Source organism: Urocampus carinirostris, chromosome 19, assembly GCF_059441175.1.
Source record: "Urocampus carinirostris isolate Australia breed hairy pipefish chromosome 19, RoL_Ucar_1.0, whole genome shotgun sequence".
NCBI lineage: Eukaryota > Metazoa > Chordata > Actinopteri > Syngnathiformes > Syngnathidae > Urocampus > Urocampus carinirostris.
In genome coordinates, this window is record NC_142367.1 from 698,658 (window position 1) to 720,082 (window position 21,425).

At 43.0% G+C, this 21,425-nt stretch overlaps 1 protein-coding gene across 2 annotated transcripts; it reads right to left on the reverse strand.

The window, feature by feature from the left end:
- Window positions 1-2,295: 2,295 nt before the first annotated feature.
- On the reverse strand, window positions 2,296-19,883 carry cbx1b (chromobox homolog 1b (HP1 beta homolog Drosophila)). Of its 2 annotated transcripts, none has more exons than XM_088323356.1 (7): window positions 19,678-19,883; window positions 17,082-17,160; window positions 16,051-16,125; window positions 13,555-13,732; window positions 10,700-10,847; window positions 10,541-10,635; window positions 2,296-2,758 (listed from the first exon to the last, which is right to left on the reverse strand). In XM_088323356.1, the coding sequence occupies exons 3-7, from the start codon at window positions 16,097-16,099 to the stop codon at window positions 2,617-2,619; spliced, it is 612 nt and encodes a 203-aa protein (XP_088179482.1). In that variant the 5' UTR covers window positions 16,100-16,125; window positions 17,082-17,160; window positions 19,678-19,883; the 3' UTR covers window positions 2,296-2,616. The 2 variants fall into 2 exon arrangements, with proteins under 2 accessions (XP_088179482.1, XP_088179481.1); XM_088323355.1 differs by having other exon boundaries at window positions 13,555-13,735.
- Window positions 19,884-21,425: the final 1,542 nt, after the last annotated feature.

A 21,425-nucleotide genomic window follows, 5' to 3' on the forward strand; every position in this document is an offset into this window, starting at 1 on the left:
AAAATGAAAGGAATGAAAGACTAACGAGAGACGAACAGGAGAGCGCGCGAAAACACATTTTTTTAAGAAAGTTGATGCAAACGAAAAGGATTGAATCACTTTCAACCAACGCACATCGGATTTTTCATTGCCCCCCTTGAAGTGTGCAACACACTTAAAATGAGTGCCAAATGCACAACGAAAGAAGACAAAATGTGACTCAATAAAGAAAAACGAATAAAATATGAAATATTTTTCCTCTTCCCGATTTTATATTACTTTATATTAAAATGTCTGTTTCTCTTATAGCTTTTGTGAAAAAGGGCTTTTTGGTCACTTTGTCTCCCAAGATTGCAGAGTTCCTACAGCTTAAAGCAAGTTAATTGTTAAAAAATAGTTAAAAAGGATATTTACAGTACCTCATACATGGATCCTAAAATGAAACTGGCAGATAACCATTAATTCCAAAATCTGTTAAGCTACATTCATGAGGCATTTTCATCATGAGTCTCAAAAAAATATGCTTTTCTGCAGCATTAAACTTTTTTTTGAAAAACCTAACACTGCTGTAATATTTTGACAATTGGATTGAAGACTCTTTAATTCCATTCATCCATTATCTGCACCGCTTATCCTCAGTAGGGTCGCGGGGGTGCTGGAGCTAGACCTAAGATTTATGGCCCGAGCCCGAACCCGAGGCAATTTCGGGCCGGGTCGGGCCTGAAATGTCAGTCATACGGTCGGGTCGGGTCGGGTTCGGTCCTGCTTTTTTTTTTTTTTTAATTAATTAATTAATAATTATAAATATATGTTCATTAAAAATATATACTTAAACTATGTATGGATACTAGACCAAGGAATACTTGTTATAAAATAAATAATTTGGATAAAACGGAGAAGGAGCTGTAATTGCCATTTAACGGAGCCAGAGCATGCTCTGTGCACGTGACGTGAATGCTGTCCTTGTAGTGGGTTGTACATAATTCACCCACGGAACCATTGTTTAGTTAGCGAGTTCCTAGGGGGACTCTTAATTCGGCCGGTTCTAGCGACTCTCGTGTTTGTTTTGTAATTGCAAGTTTACATGTCATTAAAGCAGCTCCCGTTGGCACCTTTGTTTGGCACTCCGCCTACGACTCCCGTCTCTGCTCGCTACATCCTCTTAATAATCTTCCCCTCCGCAAATTCGCATGATTTTGGCCTGGTATCCCCGATATGGAGTCGGACCAACAAGAAGTGAAAGATGAACTAAAGAGAGGATAACTGACAAGGAAAACACACTCTGGTAAGAGTGAACTGTGGAGCACTTTCAAATTGATCGTCGAAAATGATACAGACACTTGCGTTGGCTTCGCTGTGTGTCAATTTGACACTCAGCGAAGCCAACGCTAGAATCTTAAGGACGTACTGCTGCTGTGGATTATGGCCCAATGATCAAGTCGTCAAAATGACGGACGCTCTTAAATGTTTACGCCGCCTCTAAAAAAAAAAACCGTCAATGACAGATTGTCGCTTAATGTAACATCTGCAGTGCAGACACAGAAATTTAAAAGATGTAAATGTTTATACAGTTTTATTTAACTTAGGCCTAGATGTTGTAACAAAAGGCAGAGTTTAATTTGTTATCATAAATCACCCCTCCTTATAAATAAAATATGTAATTTCGGGCTCCCCTCGGGCCGGGCCAGCAAATCCAGTTAATTAGTCGGGCTCGGTCCGGGTCGGGTTTAATACCCCTCGGGCCTGCGTCGGGCTCGGGTGCTTTTTTTTGGCCCGATCTTACCTCTAGCTGGAGCCCGTCCTAGCTATCTTTGGGCAGTGGGCAGGGCACACCCTGAACTGGTTGCGAGCCAGTCGAAGGGCACACACACAACTCACCCGCTCATTCACACCTAGGGACAATTTGGACCGGCCAATTAACCTGACATGTTTTTGGAATTTGGGAGGAAACTGTTGTGCCTGGAGGAAACCCACACAAGCACGGGAGAACATGCAAACTCCACACAGGAGGTTCTATCTCATGACCTCAGAACTGTGCTGCACACGCGCTAACCACTGTGCTGCCGTACTGCACCGGCAGATAACCATTAATTCCAAATTCTGTTAAGCTACACTCATGAAGCATTTTCATCATGAGTCTTAAAAAAATTATGCTTTTCTGCAGCGTGAAACTTTTTTTGAAAAACCTAACACTGCTGTAATATTTAAGTCTTTTAACAATTGGATTTAAGACTCCTAGCTTTAAATGTCCCCTGCCCAATCCATGTTGTGACCTCTGGTTTTAGTGAATTTGCGCCTTCAGAAACTGACAAGACCTTAACAAAAAGTGAGTTTATTGTCCAAAAATGACAGCGAGAAACAGAAAAAGCAACAAGAACCACCACTAAGCACGAAGTAATCACGGCAAAGGGGTCATCAGGATAAGTTGAAGGCTAACATGGAAGAAAAAAAAATGACACATAAGCGTGACAAATTGTGTAAAACTAAAAACACTACGTGAGTACAGGACTGTTGATCAGAATGCCGACATTCTAAACACATAAAAACACATCCAACGTTTGTTTAATCCGGATATCCTCCCACACCCTTTTCGAAATCCAATGTATAACCGGCATTTAAAACTACACTTGGTTTTCTTTAGTTTTTGTCGTCTTTTTTCTCCTCTTCGCTGGGGTACGAGTGCCAGGTCAGTCGCTCCTCGTAGAAAGAAATCACCACCTGCGGACACTTGACGTTGGCCTCCTTGGCCGGTACCAGGTCGGCTTCATCAGAGTTTTTCCTGAAAGTGGGAAAGAAAACATTGTTGAATAAGGATGTTTCTCTGTTGAAAAACAGCTCTTGTATTTCCACGATCGGAGGGCGCACATAAAGGTGTTAGATTTACTTCAAATTGTGCCATTTTCAGGGAAAGTCGTGGCCAAAGTCACTTTTCAAGGACTTTAAAGGCAATATACCAATTTTTCCAGAACCCATCCAAAGAAGAAATCCAGCACCGGTCAAAAGACATGAGCCCAAATCTTAGTTTAAACCCTAACTCTAGCCCCAACCTTGTTTCGGAACCCGTAATTTGTTTAAAACCCCAACTCATAGCGCGAACCCTTGCACCTAAGCCTACACCTAACCAACAATAACAATAACCCTAGCCCTGTTTTAAACCGCAACCCTAGCTCTAAACCTATTTTGGAACCCTACATTTGGTTTAGAACCCTAATACGGAGCCCTAACACTAGGCTTCTGAACCTACGCCGAATTTGCTGTAACCCTAGCCCTAAGCCTATTTCAGAACCCTAAAATGAGTAATACCCTAAAAAGGAGCCTTAATCCTAGATTCTAGCCCCAGTCCCATTTTGAAACCATAAAATAAGTTTGAAACACTTATTTGAAGCCCAATACCTAACTCAAGAAACATGGCAAGAAGCACTTCAAAGCACTTTTAAAACCTTGAAAACACATTGAAATTCAAGCATTTAAAGATTTCAAGCACTTGTAAGAACCCATTCTTTTGTGCAGTGCTCCCTTAGTTTGTTGAAAGGCGGACATAATTGAGGATGCCATGAGACCGCTAAAGGGTGAACCGGTCGCTCAAAGTAAGGCTGCGAGGGCGGTGGGCAAAACGGACGGCTGATGGAGACCACATTATTACCGAGAGTGGAAAGTAGAGCCGGGCAGTTCTGCAGATGGATTGTAGACGCTTGGCTAATGATTACTGGTAAAAAGAATTGGAGAAACAAACTCAGTTTTGTACCAGCTCATTTTTAAACATTTTCCCATCAGTATTTTCACGACATTGCCTGTTCATGATTAATAAATGTTCATACTGTAATGCCCTACGTGAAGTCAAAGATGCACACAATCGCCGATGAGGTCTGATCGGCGATTAAATAAACAATCGGTAAATACACATTCCACAGTAGCTACTGTTAGGTGCTGGAGAGGACGTGGTTGGGCGGCACCCCAGAATATACGCAGAGACGAAATATGGCAGGGAGGGAACGCTCTTTATTCAGCAATATTTAACAACGTTCAAATTCGTCCAGGAGACGCTGGGCTTATTATACTGTGTTCTCATGATCACGTGACGTTTCTCGGATTCCAAAGTGTTTTTTCGCGGAATCAATTCGCTTAGTCAGCAACTTGTGATTTCTTGTATCAACATTGTTTCATAACATCCTGCCAGGTCTGTTATCAGCTCGAAGCTGATTTAGTTAATCCACAACACAGCTCAAGCTCATTCATGCTACAAACAGAATGACTCGCACTCGTCAGATTATTTCCAATAGTAAAAGCTTTTTTTGCGGTCCTTAGCTTTCCTTTAGCCTCTGAGGACCTGTATAGAAAAAACAGACGTTATTTACTTTGGCTTAAAAAATGCTTGGCTAGTAGTGAGCAATTCAAACCAAGCTTGACACATTGGTTGGCCAATAAAATTCCTAACTTAAATATAGGCATTTTTACGATTTGTATTAAAATCTGAGCTCCAAATTAACTTGCATGAGTGCCATGTCTATTTTAACGCACAATCATCACACACAAGTGTACAAAATCAGCAATTGATCCCTGGAAAGAGTCAAACATTTAGAACCCTCACAACGTCTAAAAATTGGTCAAGGTAGAATACACGGTTGCAAAGGTCTAAGACCTGTAAACTGGTCGTTTCCAAATTAGAAGTCAACCAATTATTGGGCGGGTCAATTATTGGCACCGATATTTGGTCATTTGACAGGTATCGGAATATTTATTCAACGCTCCGATCATTATACACAACACAGAACAACGACTGAGCTTTTCACTCGTATTAGGCATGTGAAAGATTAGTCATGTTAGTGGTGTTGAAATTCATTTGCTGCAAAAGGTTTCAGAGCGGTATCAAAGTTGTATATGAATTCATAACAAATATTCTTTGTTTCTTTTTGCATCTTTTTAATTTCTTACGCAAATTTTAAAGCTTCTAACAGCAAATTAATATAATTTCTAAGTATCAGTTATTGGCCTTCTCTTAAAACTAATAATCAGTATTGGCCCAGAAAAGCCATATTGGTTGATCCTTACTCCAAATGGCCACTTTTGGAAAGGCTGTGGCATACCTTCAGAAAAATGTGGAAAATACCGTATTTTCCGCACTATAAGGCGCACCTAAGTCTTAATTTTTTTCAAAAGCTGACCATGCGCCTTATAACATAGTGCGCCTTATATATGGCTCAATATTAAATTCGCAAGGTCTCGCAACTTACTCAACGGCCGCCGACTCGATTTTCCCCCGAAGGCGAAGTAGTCCGCGGTGTATGCTGGGATTTATATACCGGCGTTTCATTGGCTAACCAATGTGTCAATCATCATTTGAATCGATCACTATTGGCTGAAGTTATTCGGAGCCTCGGATTGGCTAGATGCCCAAAACAAACCCTTCAATCGGCCGAGTTTAGCAATGGCGTAGCAAGCTTGCTACAGTACGCCATATAGAAACATGTTTCATTAGTCTTTATTTGTAAATATTCTACTCTCCTGGATTTACTTCACTCACGGTTGTAAGAAGACCATGATTGCGTATCATTATTGAAGGTGAGAACTTAGGTGAGTTATGCGGCTTTATATTTTCCCGGTATCTTGTTATCTCCTCCTTGATCTGCTACCTTATCGTGGTGGAGGAGTTTGTGTGTCCCAATGATCCTAGGAGCTATGTTATCGGGGGCTTTAAGCCCCTGGTAGGGTCACCCATGGCAAACAGGTTCTAGGTGAGTGGCCAGACAAAACGCAGATCAGAAGACCCCTAATGATGAGAGAAAACTTTGGTCCTCTATTTCCCTCGCCCGGACGCGGGTTACCGGGGCCCCCTTCTGGAGCCAGGCCTGGAGGCGGGGTCCGCTGGCGAGCGCCTGGTGGCCGGACCCTTACCCACCCTCACCACCAGTAGGAGGGGCCAAAGGGGTCAGGTGCGCAGAGAGCTGGGTAGCAGCCAAGGGAGGGGTCCTTGGCGCGACGATCCCCGGCTACAGAAACTGGCTTTTGGGACATGGAACGTTACCTCTCTCGCAGGGAAGGAGCCCGAGTTGGTGCGTGAGTTTGAGAAATTCCGACTAGATATAGTCGGACTCACCTCTACGCACGGCTTGGGCTCTGGTACCAGTCCTCTCGAGAGGGGTTGGACTCTCTTCCACTCTGGAGTTGCCCGTGGTGAGAGGCGCAGAGCCGGTGTGGGCATATTAATTGCTCCACGGCTCGGCGCCTGTACCTTGGGGTTCACCCCGGTAGACGAGAGGGTAGCCTCCCTCCGCCTTCGGGTGGGGGGACGGGTCCTGACTGTTGTTTGTGCTTATGCACCAAATAGCAGTTCGGAGTACCCACCCTTCTTGGGGTCCTTAGAGGGTGTGCTTGAGAGCGCGCCCCCTGGGGACTCCCTCGTACTGCTGGGAGACTTCAACGCTCACGTGGGCAATGACAGTGAGACCTGGAAGGGCGTGATTGGGAAGAACGGCCCCCCTGACCTGAACCCGAGTGGTGTTTCGTTATTGGACTTCTGTGCTCGTCATGGTCTGTCCATAATGAACACCATTTTCAGACATAAGGGTGTCCATATGTGCACTTGGCACCAGGACACCCTAGGCCGTAGTTCGATGATCGACTTTGTCATCGTTTCGTCGGACCTGCGGCCGCATGTTCTGGACACTCGGGTGAAGAGAGGGGCGGAGCTGTCAACTGATCACCACCTGGTGGTGAGTTGGCTTCGATGGTGGGGGAAGATGCCGGCCCGACCCGGCAGACCCAAGCGTGTTGTGAGGGTCTGTTGGGAACGGCTGGCAGAATCTCCTGTCAGAAGAAGTTTCAATTCACACCTCCGGCAGAACTTCGCCCATGTCCCGAGGAAGGCGGGGGACATTGAGTCCGAGTGGACCATGTTCCGCGCCTCCATTGTCGAGGCGGCTGATCGGAGCTGTGGCCGCAAGGTAGTCGGTGCCTGCCGCGGTGGCATCCCTCAGACCCGTTGGTGGTCACCGGCGGTGAGGGATGCCGTCAAGCTGAAGAAGGAGTCTTATCGGGCCTTCCTGGCCTGTGGGACTCTGGAAGCAGCTGGCAGGTATCGGCTGGCCAAGCGGAATGCGGCTTTGGCGGTTGCCGAGGCAAAAACTCGGGCATGGGAGGAGTTTGGCGAGGCCATGGAAGCCGACTTCCGAACGGCTTCGAGGAAATTCTGGTCCACCATCCGACGTCTTAGGGGGAGGAAACGGTGTGCCATCAACACTGTGTATAGTGCCGATGGGGCGCTGCTGACCTCGACCCGGGACGTTGTGAATCGGTGGGCGGAGTACTTCGAAGACCTCCTCAATTCCACCGGCACGTCTTCCTCTGGGGAAGCAGAGCCTGAGGTCTCTGGGTTGGGCTCTCGTATCACTGGGGTTGAAGTCACCGAGGTTGTCAAAAAACTCCTCGGTGGCAGGGCCCCGGGGGTCGATGAGATCCGCCCAGACTTCATTAAGGCTCTGGATGTTGTGGGCGTGTCATGGTTGACGCGCCTCTGCAACATCGCGTGGACATCGGGGACAGTGCCTCTGGACTGGCAGACTGGGGTGGTGGTTCCCATCTTTAAGAAGGGGGACCGGAGAGTGTGTTCCAACTACAGGCGAATCACACTTCTCAGCCTCCCTGGTAAGGTCTATTCAGGGGTACTGGAGAGGAGGGTCCGCCAGGAAGTCGAATCTCGGATTCAGGAGGAACAGTGTGGTTTTCGTCCTGGCCGTGGAACACTGGACCAGCTCTATACACTCTTCAGGGTCTTTGAGGGTGCATGGGAGTTTGCCTGTCCGGTCTACATGTGTTTTGTGGACTTGGAGAAGGCATTCGACCGTGTTCCTCGGGAGGCCCTGTGGGGGGTGCTTCGGGAGTATGGGGTACCGCACAGTCTTATCCGGGCTGTGCGGTCCCTGTATGCCCGGTGCCAGAGTCTGGTCCGCATTGCCGGCAATAAGTCGGATTCGTTCCCGGTGAGTGTTGGGCTCCGCCAGGGCTGCCCTTTGTCACCGATTCTGTTCATAACTTTTATGGACAGAATTTCTAGGCGCAGCCTTGGCGGGGATGGAGTCCGGTTTGGGGGCCTCAGCATTGCGTCACTGCTTTTTGCAGATGACGTGGTGCTGTTGGCTTCCTCAGCCCGTGATCTTCAGCTCTCGCTGGAGCGATTCGCAACCGAGTGTGAAGCGGCCGGGATGGGGATCAGCACCTCCAAGTCCGAGGCCATGGTTCTCAGTCGGAAAAGGGTGGTATGCTCCCTCCGTGTCGGGGAGGAGGTCTTGCCCCAAGTGGAGGAGTTCAAGTATCTTGGGGTCTTGTTCACGAGTGAGGGTAGGATGGAACGGGAGATCGACAGACGGGTCGGTGCAGCGTCTGCCGTCATTCGGACCCTGTACCGGTCTGTCGTGGTGAAGAGGGAGCTGAGCCGAAAGGCAAAGCTCTCGATCTACCGGTCGATATACGTTCCTACCCTCACCTATGGTCATGAACTTTGGGTCATGACCGAAAGAACTCGATCCCGGATACAAGCGGCCGAAATGAGTTTCCTCCGCAGGGTGGCTGGGTTCTCCCTTAGAGATAGGGTGAGAAGGTCAGTCATCCGGGAGGGACTCGGAGTAGAGCCACTGCTGCTCCGCGTTGAGAGGAGCCAGTTGAGGTGGCTCGGGCATCTAATAAGGATGCCTCCTGGATGCCTCCCTCGGGAGGTGTTCCGGGCATGTCCCACCGGCAGGAGGCCCCGGGGGCGGCCCAGGACACGTTGGAGAGACTACGTCTCTCGGCTGGCTTGGGAACGCCTCGGGGTCCCGTCGGATGAGCTGGAGGAAGTGGCTGGGGATAGGGACGTCTGGGCTTCCCTTTTAACGCTGCTGCCCCCGCGACCCGACCTCGGATAAGCGGAAGACAATGGATGGATGGATATATTTTCCCGGTATCTTGTTTTAGAACGATCTTGATGTTGCTGTGATGAGTTGAGTGAATTAAACTCAATTCCAAGTGTCTATTGTCATATACACAGTAAAGTTGTGAGCGAAAAAGAAAATAGAAACACAGAAATGTTTGGCATTTCTTGAATCCCAAGACTTCAACCTTCCGAATGATATTTGAAATGACGCATTTAAGTGACATCGTATGGACACCGCATCCGCACGTGTCTACGACACGTATTTGCTTCTTTGCAAGCTTTGGGAATGTTAAGGGGGTAATCAGTTTCACTGAATCATCTGACTGTTTTGTCGACCTTTCCCATTGTAGCGCCTTATAATCCGGTGCGCCTTATCTATGGAAGATAAGGAACAAAAACTATTTTTTTAGTGGTGCGCCCTATAACCCGGTGCGCCCTATAGTGCGGAAAATACGGTACCTTTTTGGGGAAATTTGACATGGTACCAGGTAAAGCTTAATGAACTTTATTGTTTCACCCTTTTTCCAGCTAATTTACTCATTTGCAAGCAAGTGATTGGAAAAAAAAAAACAGGCGAGGGGAAGAAGGAAAAAAAAAAAAACACTTTCTTTATGTTCCAACTTAGTTTACCAAATGTAAGTAGCACTTGTTTGTGACAAAACTTCAGTGTTCCCTTTAAAAAAGAGACCAAAACCGTCCATATTTTCCAAACTGTTCAAGAACAGCATTATTTACTTTGGGCTGTGTCTGAAATGTCTGCCCGGACGCCCCGGGCGTTCATCTTTTACGTTGGGAGTACAACTTACAAAACGTCTCCGCCCGAGTGGCCGACAACTTTTTCAAGGGGGAAAAAAAAGGAAAATAAAAAGATTTTTTTCCAAAACAAACTTGCATACTCTGCAGACAATCGGAAGCCTGCATCGAATAACTTTGTGCTTCCGGACTCTCCCGAGCGTTATAAGGTTGTGCATTTGTATATCGTTTTCCAAAGTAGACGCATAGAGAACACAAGAACAATGGAGAAGTGGTTAGGAATCAAGCCAAAACCTCAGCCCCAGAAGATTCAAAAGAAGCTAACAAAATATATGACGCTACAAAACGTAAACGTACATTAAAAGCACCGTGGAAAGAGGAGTTCACGTGGCTTGTAGCAGACGACACAACGCAAACATTGCATGAATGAAGATGAGTAAATACCGGTACATACTGATGGTAGATGGAAAAACAGCGATGTCGTATACATGCAATGAATGTCATAAGTAGATTTATAATAAACTTAATTTTAAAGTGTTGTTGTTATATATTCTGATTATCCATCCTTAACACTTTCCAACAACGGTTTTTTTTGCGATTCGTCGTCTTATTGTGTTTCAAATAGTGAAAAATGGGGCAGGCAACTTTTTGTCATGAGTTTCAGACACTGCTTTAGGTACGTCTCGAATTGGGATTTTGGGGGGAAATTTACAGGATTCTTAAAGGGTTGAATATGCACACTTGTACGCTTGTCTGTGTTGTTGTAAAACAATGAAGCTGCGCCCAATGCTCATGAGTGCTGTATACATGTGTTGAATTATGAAATAAAACCAGCTCAGAAAACGGCGTCTTAACAAGGTGCGCCTCCATGGAAATACGGTAAAGAAATCATTGGATACTCACCACTTCATGAGGAACATGAGTTCTCCCGTCGAATCTGTGGCTCCGATGATCCTCTCCGGATCCAAACCTCTGGCAAAGCCCCTCAGTTTTTCAGTCTTGAGAAAATAATCATTTTCGGTGAATACTTTTCCCCATTTCACACAAATACTTTAAACTCACGTCATCCTTCTTCCTCTTGGATTTGCTTTCCTCTCCATCACCGTCAGCCTTCCGTTTGCCCTCCTGCGCCAACTTCTGAGACTGGAGGAACTCGGCGATGAGGTCGGGACAGTCCAGGTTGTCTTCTGGCTCCCACGTGTTGTCTTCCCTGCACACAAAATTCATCGAGTTGCTGACAGCCAAGGTCTACTTGGTCCTGCCAGTGTCTCTAACTCGTTAAATAAAAAATCCCTCTCACTCACGTTTGGTTAATATGATTGCCTAAACAGAGGGAGGGGTTGGGTTAGGACTGCCGCAGAAGCACATTGAGCACAGGAACGGTACAAAAGAGATTGCAATACGGAGGACAAGAAAGAAAATTCAAAAGAAATGAGTCAAATTGGGCTAATGATCCATATATGGAATCATTTTAAAGATATTGTCTCCATGACACCACTGACAAGAATCTGAATCAGTCCCTCAAAGCTGAACACTTCATATGCCAACATTCAGACATATATTTTTGTTTTTTGTTATTCACGTTCCAACTTATATTTGTACATGTTTTTCAAAGGTGTTATGTCGCTTCAGTCAACATAGGTTGAATTGTAAATAATTAAAGTTCTTCTATCCAAACGTTTCTTAAAGCACTGAAGAATTAATATTTCTGATTCTTACTTTGTTAGGTAGTTTGTTTTCAGGGATTTTATCACAAGGAATCTCAAAGGGCTGCACAGACCAGATTATTGCAAACCACAGACTACAGTGTAGTGACTACACCATCCCCTGATCTAAAACCTACACGAGGGCAAGGAAAAACTCAAAAAACCTCAACATGAGCAAAATCAAGAAACCTTGAAAAGAGACTGCACATGAGGCAATCCCCCTTCCAGGACAACCAGGCTACAATGGACGCTGCAATAACCAACAACACAGATATTGTCAACATAAAATACAGGTTATTCATATGCTATAGAGTAGGAATGTGTTTTAAGCTTAGATTTAAACAGTTCCACTGAGATTGCAGATCGAATCTGAGGGGGCAAAACATTCCAAAACACCAGAGCCCGAATGTAAAACGCTCTCGAACATGCGGATCTCTTCTTGGCTCTTGGGATCACTAGTAGACCAGCATTTTCAGAGTGAAGTACAGCATATTTTCATATGTGTTTTTTGTTTGTTGTCAAGTTCATTGTTTACAAACTTTTAAAAATATATTTGAGAAATCCGATGAATCGAAAAAATAATTGACAGATTCGTCGATTATGAAAACAACCTAGTTGGAGCCTCAGTTGCAAGTGTCGCTCACAGACTTCGTGTAATTGCTCGTAATGCTTTCATTTACGTTCTTTAGCGGAATACCGAAAAAGAAGCGTAATTCCCGTCACCAATAGCTTGTAAAGCGCTGTCAACTTATACTCGTTAACTTTGTCTCATGCAGGGGGGCAAGTGCCTGACCCTCCCAGACTGTCTACTAGCGCTGCACGATTAACCTTAATCTGATAGACATTGTGATGTGATGTTGAGATTGTGTTATCGCAAGACACCTCGTTTTTCTCAATGATTTATAGACAGCAAACCTAACCTAGCTCCCCAGAAGAGGGCAATGTTTACTTTACTTCAAACACTGTAAAATTCTTATAAAATCTTGATCAAGTTGATCCAAAGTCAATTGAATGCTGAACTGTTGAATTGTTTGGAGAATCTGGACACTTTTGGTCTCATTTGGACAGTAACACTCTAAAGTTTTGTCCCCAACAGAAATAATCACTGCAAGTGATTCCAACATTGAGTCATCCAAGTTCGAACGCACAGAAAAGGTTTTATTCTCTTGCGATCACATGCAGGGTAGGACATTGGGATCATACTAATATTTTATTCCTGCAGTACAAATTATTAAAATTAAATGATTTAGTAAAATGTTTCACTTCACAACTGCTATTTAAGGTCAACAAAAACATGGTGCCAGAAAACATCCAAAAATTATTCACTCGGAAAGAACTTGAGGGGCTGTAGTAAATTAAAAATCCCAAAGGTGAGAACAACCAGGAAACCTAGTTGGAGCCTCAGTTGCAAGTGTCGCTCACAGACTTCTTGTGTGTGGACTCAAACTTTGGAACAATTTACAAGACGAGATCAAACAATGTCCAACTATTCACGTGTTCAAATTTCAATACAAAAATTTGTTTGCTATTCAAGTGAAAAAGTGAAAGAGAAAAAGTCAGAATTCCGACTATAGTCGGAAAAATCACATCCCTGCTAGTGGCATTATGACGTTGAGGGATGGTACTACGCTGATTAGTGTATAAAATATGTGACTATTGTTGTTATTATTATAATTATTGATATCTGACCTATGTAATGTGTGTATCCTTGAGATTGTGTTGTATTTAGACACAAAAGAGTAGCTATCAACAGAATGTAATTAATAGGGAAGATGAAGGGGTAGGGAAAATAAGCGTCTGCTTCATACTACCCCCTTTCGAACATGTTAACATTATTTTGAGTCGGATAAAAAAAAAAAAACACATTTTAAAATAAAAAAAGCCGTAATCTTGTCAAATTACAAGTACTCCACATGAAAAATGTGTATGATATGGTGCCATTAGTATTTTTTAACATTTTTTTCCTTATTAATAACCAACTCCACTCATGGAAAAATCAATGTACTGGGTAAAGAAGTACTTACGAAAATAAAACTAGCACAGAAAATGCATTTACCTTATGAAATTGAAAATCGCATCAAAATTGCAATACTGGTCCGAAAAATAGTGAATAGTTTTTTTTCTTAAAATCATGCAGCCCTACCGGCTCACAAAATTCTATGAGAAAGACCCCAACCCCAATGTTAAAATACAGGTCATTATAGCACTCACTCTGAGAATCCTTTCCACTTCAGGAGGTACTCCACCCTCCCCTTGACCACTCGCCGATTCAGGACCTTCTCCACCACGTATTCTTCTTCCTCCTCTTCTTCTTCGGCTACATTGTCCGCCTTTTTTTCCTTTGTCTCAGTCGCCGCCGCCGGCGGTGGTGGTGGCTGCTGCTTGTTCTCTGCTGGGGAACAATATTGTCAGGCTATTGTTTTTTAAACATTTTCGGAGCCAAACAAAAATCTCAAGGTACACTATCCCTCAATGAAATTTCAGAATTAATCCCCCGCACTAGTTTCATGTGATTTAATTTTGTTTGTACATTCATCAGGTCTTGTACACCCTTTTCCCAGGCCAAATTCAAGCACTTTCAAGGCCAATGTTCCATTTTTTTAGTACCACCAAAGAAGGAAATCCACCACGATCAAAAAAAAAACAAACGTTTTTGTTCACTTTGATGACCATCTTGCTGCTGCCGCATACTTTGAGCTGTTCCTATCTATGATCTACAATCTTTTAGTGTCAATGCTATGAACTGGCATGAATTCTGACATTTTCTTGAAGATGGCTGTGCGCATGGACGCAGCAACTCACAGCTCTTCAGCTAATGTTTTATTTATTACTATTCTCTTGTCCATTTTGCTTTCTTTTCTGAAAACATGCTTGACCAATAACACTTATAGTCACAAGGAACTTAGAAATTTGGGTCTAAATTACGACTTTTGGGGCAATTTTTATGCCACCTATGATATCCCGCAAGAAATACAAAAGGGGTAACGGGATCTCAGTGGGTGGCCAACCCACTTACGAAGCGGCAGAGGTATCGCAGACAAACCGGGGCTGTCGCTCGGGCCACGGTGCTAAGCTAAGGGGGCTACATCGCTAGGACCGCAGAACTGATTTTGGAAACGTCAGCGAAGGGCACGATGATGACGGAATTGTGGCTAAATCTACTAATATTTCTTCATTTTCCCGCCTGTCAACACACGCCCGAGTTATAACATGGCCGAACGGCGACATCTTGTGGCAATTTCTACAAATACTTCAGCGAAGTTAAAAGATTCAGCACAGCTAAAATTCGGTCTTTTAAATCCAAGATCGCTTCCTGATCATTATTTGGTTACATATGAGGTGCTGGCTAAATGTCGTATTAAAGCAAGTAAAGGATTTAGCAGCCGCATTATTTGCTCCGGTACAGTTTCTGAGCTCCCTGATCTTCTTTCAGGAGTAGTTGCGTCGTTTCCTTTATATAAAGGCTCTATTGACTCACTCATGAATGATTTTAACACTTCTCTGGCTAGTGTCCTTGATTCCATGGCGCCCTTACAGCTTAAATCACGACCCAAAAGACGCACGCTTTTGTTTACTGATTAAACTAGATGGGCGCTACCAAGCTTGAGGTTTTTCCATCAAACCTGGTATGACGGGTTGTTAAGTATGAAGCGGCCCTTGCCTCTGCAAAATCGGCTTTTTTATGGTGATTGCAGCACGAAAGAATAACACCAAAAACGTACATGAAAATCTTAATGACCCAGCACTGGTGAGCTATTTTCAGACGGTTGCACGGGCATCCTGTGGTCACGGGCACTATGTCCGAGAACCCTGTTGTAGTGCAACCAAAAACAAGTGCAAGGAAAAAATACAAACTATGGAGACTCAAAGTGACCAAATTGCACGATTTTACCTCCCATGTTCTTGCCCAGCCTTTTTAATGTTTGACTCTTTGCTCATGTTACGTCAAGTCATGTTTATTTGTATAGCCCTTAATCACAAGGAGACTCAAAGGGCTGCACAGACCCCAGATGATTGCAAACCACAGACTATTATTACACCATCCCCCGATCTAAAACCTACATGAGGGCAAGGAAAAACTCAAAAACCTCAACATGAGGAAAATGAAGAAACCTTGAGAAGGGACAGCACACGAGGTAATCCCCCTTCCAGGATGACCAGGGTGCAATGTATGTTGCAATAACAAATAATACACAGATATTGTCAATATGAAATATAGGTCATGCCTCATAAGCTATAGAATAGAAGTGTGTTTTAAGCCTAGATTCTAACAGTTCCACTGAGGTTATGTGAAATAAATGCAAATTTCTAGAGCAAGGAGTATTTCTTAAAAGAATCTATATCAATTTATATCATAGTTTGTGTAGTTTTTCAAATAATTTTTCTTCTTAATCAATTATTTTGTCTACCACTAGGAGGTGATATTAATACAACTGTCCCGCTAAACTTTCATGTTATATTGGGGGCATCAAATGATTACCCCAGGCCGCATGGTATACACCCCTGCCATAGATCTCTCAAACTATGAGAAACAATGCTCATTGTGATTAAGTACTTACAAAAAAATTAGCACAGAAAATGCAACTTCCATTCGATTTTTTTGTGTGCAATTTTGGTTTGAAAAACGCATTTACTGGGTTCCTACAGCTTAGCCTAGCTGAAAAACACTGGAGTAGACCATGATAGAAATGTTTCCAAGCGTTTTACCTTCTGTGACACTGGGAACGTCATTGGGGGCTTCTGGAGTCAGACTCATACTGGAGACGGATCCTATTCAAACAGCTAACACACAAAAAGTTTACTTTTATTAAAACAATCCAAAGCAAACGGGATACGCCAGAATGTAAGCTGTGGCCCAAAGCAGCTTGTGTTCAAAGTTTCCCATACCATAAAAAAAAAACTGTCTTGTTGCCCCTACCATTGTCTCAAACTTCTATATAAAAGTAGTTTTTTTGTCCTTTCATTCACTTTTGGCTAATTGGTGTGTGGGCAATGAATGGGACACGCCCCAGCAAACCCCTGGACCAGGGGTGTCAAACTCATTTTAGCAGGGGGCCACATGCTAGAAAAATATCTCAAGGAGGCTAGACTAGTAGATTTAAACAAAGAAAGAGAGTGAGAAAGGGGACAAGCACCCTAGGGCATCATGTTAATCTGTTAATAAACAACGGGGTAGACTGCTGGAAGTGTGAATTTCCCTACGGGGATGAATAAAGTATCTATCTATCTATCTATCTATCTAAGAAAGAGATATACAAAAGAAAGAACATGGAAATCACAGTAAGAAAGAGCAAAAATAGTAAGAAAGAGACAAAGGGATAAAAAGGAGAGGAAGAGAAACATGGAGAAAGAATGAAATACAGAAAGAAAATGGAGAGAGAAAAAGAATGACAGAAGAGAAAAAAGGCATAGAAAAGCTGAAAAGAGTGAGCGTGAGTAAGAATGAGAAACAAGCAGAAAAAGAAAAAAGAGAAGAGAGAGCGAGAGAAAGACATACAGATTGTTTCTTTAAGAGTGTCACTTGGCTTTGGCCAATTTGAGTGGACATATTTAAAACGGCAGCTTTTTTTTTCCTCTTGTGCTTCACTCAGTGTTGTCTCGCAGGCCTGATTAAAAACCTTGGTGGGCCTGGTTTGGCCCCGTTTGACACCTGTGTCCACACACCTGGGTCTCACTGAAGTTTGTGCTTGCAAGCAAAATCTAAATAGGAAAAAGGGTTAAGCAATAGAACAACTTACTTTGTGAAAAGTAGAAGTTGGCAGAAAGCTAACAAGTCTTCATGCAGGCCGCAAGTGGTTTCACACCAGGTGTAATATACTGTAAAAAAATAAAGACGGATGTAAACACTCACTGTAACATTAATGATTAACTTTAACTAGGGCGGCATTAGCTAAGGTAGAGCGCTCGTCTTGGGGTCAAGAGGTCCAGGTTCGATTCCCGGCTCCTCCGTGTTATATGTCGAAGTGAATCTCTAATGCCCCCAATAAGCAGGTAGGCGCCTTGCATGGCTATGTGTGTGTGTATGGGTAAGTGTGAAGCACATTGGGAGGTCTTCATTGACTTGAAAAGCACTATTACAAATGCAAACCATTTACCATTTAACTTCACTGATTGACTTAACCGTCTCTTTGCTTATAATCTCTATGCCCTGACAACCCTGGCAATTAAAAGGTACAGTGTGCAATATTTAGTGCCTCTTAACGTTACAAAAAACTTGATTGAGTATAAAAGCCTAACAATGATTTGAATACTAGGCAAAAATACATTAACTCTCATACCAACTTTCATTTTTATAAAAAGGTAAGCCGTGAAATAGGCATTTCTTTTACATAGTGGAATCTATACCTAAGGTCGCTGCCATGTTTGTCTGTCGTCCTGTTGCTTGTTGTAGCACTGGTTTTTCGTTTGTCTCAAGCAACAGTGACACCTAGTAGTCGAACATTAAACACCGGGGATTTAAGGGATCCGTGAACTTATTGGTAAAAAAAAAATACATGCTGTAGTTTTGTTAAGTAAATGCCCGAACTATTAAAAAAGATGTTTGTTCTTTGTTTGGAAGTATATTTAATTGTAAAAAAATAACATCAAATCCCCAGAGTGTAATATTTGACCACTGGATGGCAAGGTGTTTTTCGACACGGCCTGGCAGCAGGATAAGGGACAACATGACGGGAACCTAAATAATGATTACACAGTACAAAAGAAACCAAAATAATAATAAATTTAAAGATGCTATGGGTGATTTCTTATACCGCATCAAAAATAGCCATTGTTGCTGATCTGTTTGCTTTAAAACCATATTGACATTTATTTAACATTGGTGTGATAGTTCATGTATTTTTGCCTCGTATTCAAATCAATGTTTTTTAAAACATTATATAATGTATATTTGAATAGGCCTACTACACACAATCACAACATTGCAGTGTTTCATTGCGCATGATATTTACTGCCCCTATTTTCCCCTAGAAAAACAGAAATGACAATTGAAATGAGCAAAAATTACAACCCAAAAAATGTTTTACTGCGTTCTTACTTTTTAAATGAATTTCAACACCAATCTCATTTTAAGGAGTTAAATTGATTTACATAAACTGACTGTATAATGTTTTTACAGCATGTCCTACATGTTGATAACATGTCTTTCGAAGATTAGTATCTGCCCTTGGAACAAAAAAGGATTTGTTGCTGCATCCATTTTGTTTGCTTTCTTTCAATAGTAAAATAAGAAAATTGCTAAAAAAAAAAAAAAGCTTAATTCTTTTTTGTAATGCAATCTTAAACAGCTTCATCAAACAAAATAAATTATTTAATATATCTCCTTGAACTCTAGATTAGTGTTACAGCTACTTGGTCGCAATGGCGTGCGTTTAAGCAAAGATAAAATTGGGCAAATTCCTTTGGCACACTGGTTGAAAAACACTGCATTAAAATGACCCTGGTCTGCAAAAAATGTTTTTGAGAAAATGTACAGCCCCTTAGGGCCGTTTAAGCACACCAGGAGTCGCAAAATATCCGTATGACCAAGCCTGAAATTCAACTCACATACTTAAATGACCCTGGTCTGCAACCCCGGCCCCAAGAAAAAAAACATTTTTTGGATTGACTAGCTGAAAAATTGGTGTTATTTTTCTTTTTTCACAACAAACAAGGAAATCAATCTTATTGTGCAGTAAAATTTACTGCAGAAGGAGTAGTAAGATATAATTGGGACGAAGCATGAAAATGCGAGGCGTGAAATTCAAGTCACATTCTTAAATGAGCCTGTTGTGCATGGAGGGGGGAAAAAAATCAATTTGTAATTAAAGAGCCACAGAAACGTTGTTTTTTTAGGAAAATGTACTGCCCCTTCTGGCCATCTTCAGCACACTAGGAGCAGCACAATATCAATAGGAGGAAGCATGATCCTTGAGCAGAAAAAAAATCATGCATTAGAAGACGAAATAAATAAAAAACAAGTAAAGTACATGTTGATACTAACAGAGAAAATAGATAATTTTTCGAGTATTTACAACGCGAGCACGTCGTTGCCATGTAATAAATGCCATGAAAATGGAGGGAGATGCACGACAAAGCCATGCACGCATGCAGGAAGCTGCTAGCCCCCATCCTCCATGTTGAGTTGTGCTGCGCCGCTTTTGGCCACCCACACATATAGTGCACGATTTTCCAATGAATTTCCATTGTAGCACAATTTCCAAAAGGAAATCGTACATTGGGAGACGCGAAACGGATGAAAAGATGCTAACCACATATGCTAACAGCTAGCTTGCAGGCGCGCACGCATTGTGCAGCACTGCGGTCGCTTTTGGAGGGAAAACAAAATGGACTTACTGAAGACCCACAGCTTGGTGTTTCTCTCAAGTCCCCTTTAAAAATGATAACAGAGCGTCGATGAAGGTTTTATTTGAGGCCGGTACGAACGGCGTCTGTTTTTTCGCCTTCTTCCCCACCTAGCTTGTAGGTAAGACGGCACGGCTAGTTTGAGACTAGCTTGGTGCTAACTAGCCGACTACTCCGCCCCTTTTTCTCCTGAAAGGAAAGATGTGGATTGTGGGTTGCTTCACGCATGCGCTTCTAGGCTTCGGGTGTAACGGAACACATGTAACGACGTTACGTAATCAGGATACTCAAAATGTAGTTTTAAAAAAGTTCCGGGTACATTTAGTTCAAATAAAGATAAGTTTTTATTCAAAACTACATTTACGTATAACTAGTGCGCCTAGAGACGAATTGTGTCACAGTTTCAATGACAGACATTAGAGAGATGAAGAGAGCTAGGTTGTGGCAGCTCGGTAGCAGAATCACTCCCAAATTATATGTTCAGGGACATTTAGTCAATTGGAATGAGTATCTTCTTTTTGTATTTTGCTAAATAGCTAAAATGGTGGCAACAAAGTTGAAAAGATAGCACTTTTTTTGCTCATTAACTTGGTTTGTTGCATCTATCCATCCATTATCTGCACCGCTTATCCTCAATAGGGTCGCAGGGGTGCTGGAGCCAGTCCCAGCCATCATTGGGCAGTTGACAGGAGACACCCTGAACCGGTTGTCAGCCAGTCGCAGGGCACAAAGGGACAGACAATTCGCTCGCTCATTCACACCTAGGGACATTTCAGACCGGCTAATTAACCTGATTTACATGTTTTTGGGATTTGGGAGGAAACCGGAGTGCCCGTAGGAAACACACGCAAGCACGGGGAGAACATGCAAACTCCACACAGGAAGTTCAATCTCATGACCTCAGAATTGTGCCGCACACGCACTAACCACTGCGCCGCCGTGCTACCCAGTTTGTTGTATTTCCTGTAAAATAAATCTCTAAAAAGATGACCAAATATATTTTTTCAATACACGAATACTATAGCTTCTCATTCGACTCTCTTAATTAATTGCTTAAAACTAATCATCAATGCTTGAAGATATTTTTTTTTTGTACATGAAGCCCATGAACTGGAATGTATTTGTATTTGCAGTCCTTTGACACATTTTTGTGATTAAGGGCTATATAAATAAATGTGACTTGTTTTAATTTCTCAACAACTTATCATCTTATCCCTACGTTGTTACTACTAGGTTAATGAAATGAAAATGAAATGATCTGCATTTATATAGCGCTTTTCAAGTCAAGACTTCCCAAAGCGCTTTACATTGTGCTTCACATTTCCCAATAGCGGCCGTGCAGCCATGTAAGGCGCTAACCTGCTGATTCGGGGTATTAGGGGTTCAGTGTCTTACCCAAGGACACTTGGACATGTAACACGGAGGAGCCGGGATTCGAACTGCGATCTCTCGATCCCAAGACGAGCGCTCTACCTCCTGAGCCACTGCCGCCCTAATTGTTACAAAATAGGGTTAAAGACCCGCTGTATGCAAACATTAAGGACGTATACAGTGCTACTCCACTGCCTGCCCTGGGGAAAGCAGACCACAAACCTCATTCTGCTTCAACCTCACTGCAAACCAAAAGTGAGGAGGCTACCAACAACCACATGCTCAATCAGGAAATGGTCTACTGAGGCAGAGCAGGCACTGAGAGACTGCTTTTTGGATGTACGGACTGGGATATCCTGCAAGGGTAC

Coding starts and splice junctions, on each gene's coding strand:
- cbx1b (XM_088323355.1), bottom strand. CDS start 16,099: ATGAGTCTGACTCCAGAAGCCCCCAATGACGTTCCCAGTGTCACAGAA. Junction 13,736..16,050: donor CGTTCCCAGTGTCACAGAAG/GTAAAACGCTTG, acceptor ATTGTTCCCCAG/CAGAGAACAAGCAGCAGCCA. Junction 2,759..10,540: donor CTCATGTTCCTCATGAAGTG/GTGAGTATCCAA, acceptor TCCCACTTTCAG/GAAAAACTCTGATGAAGCCG.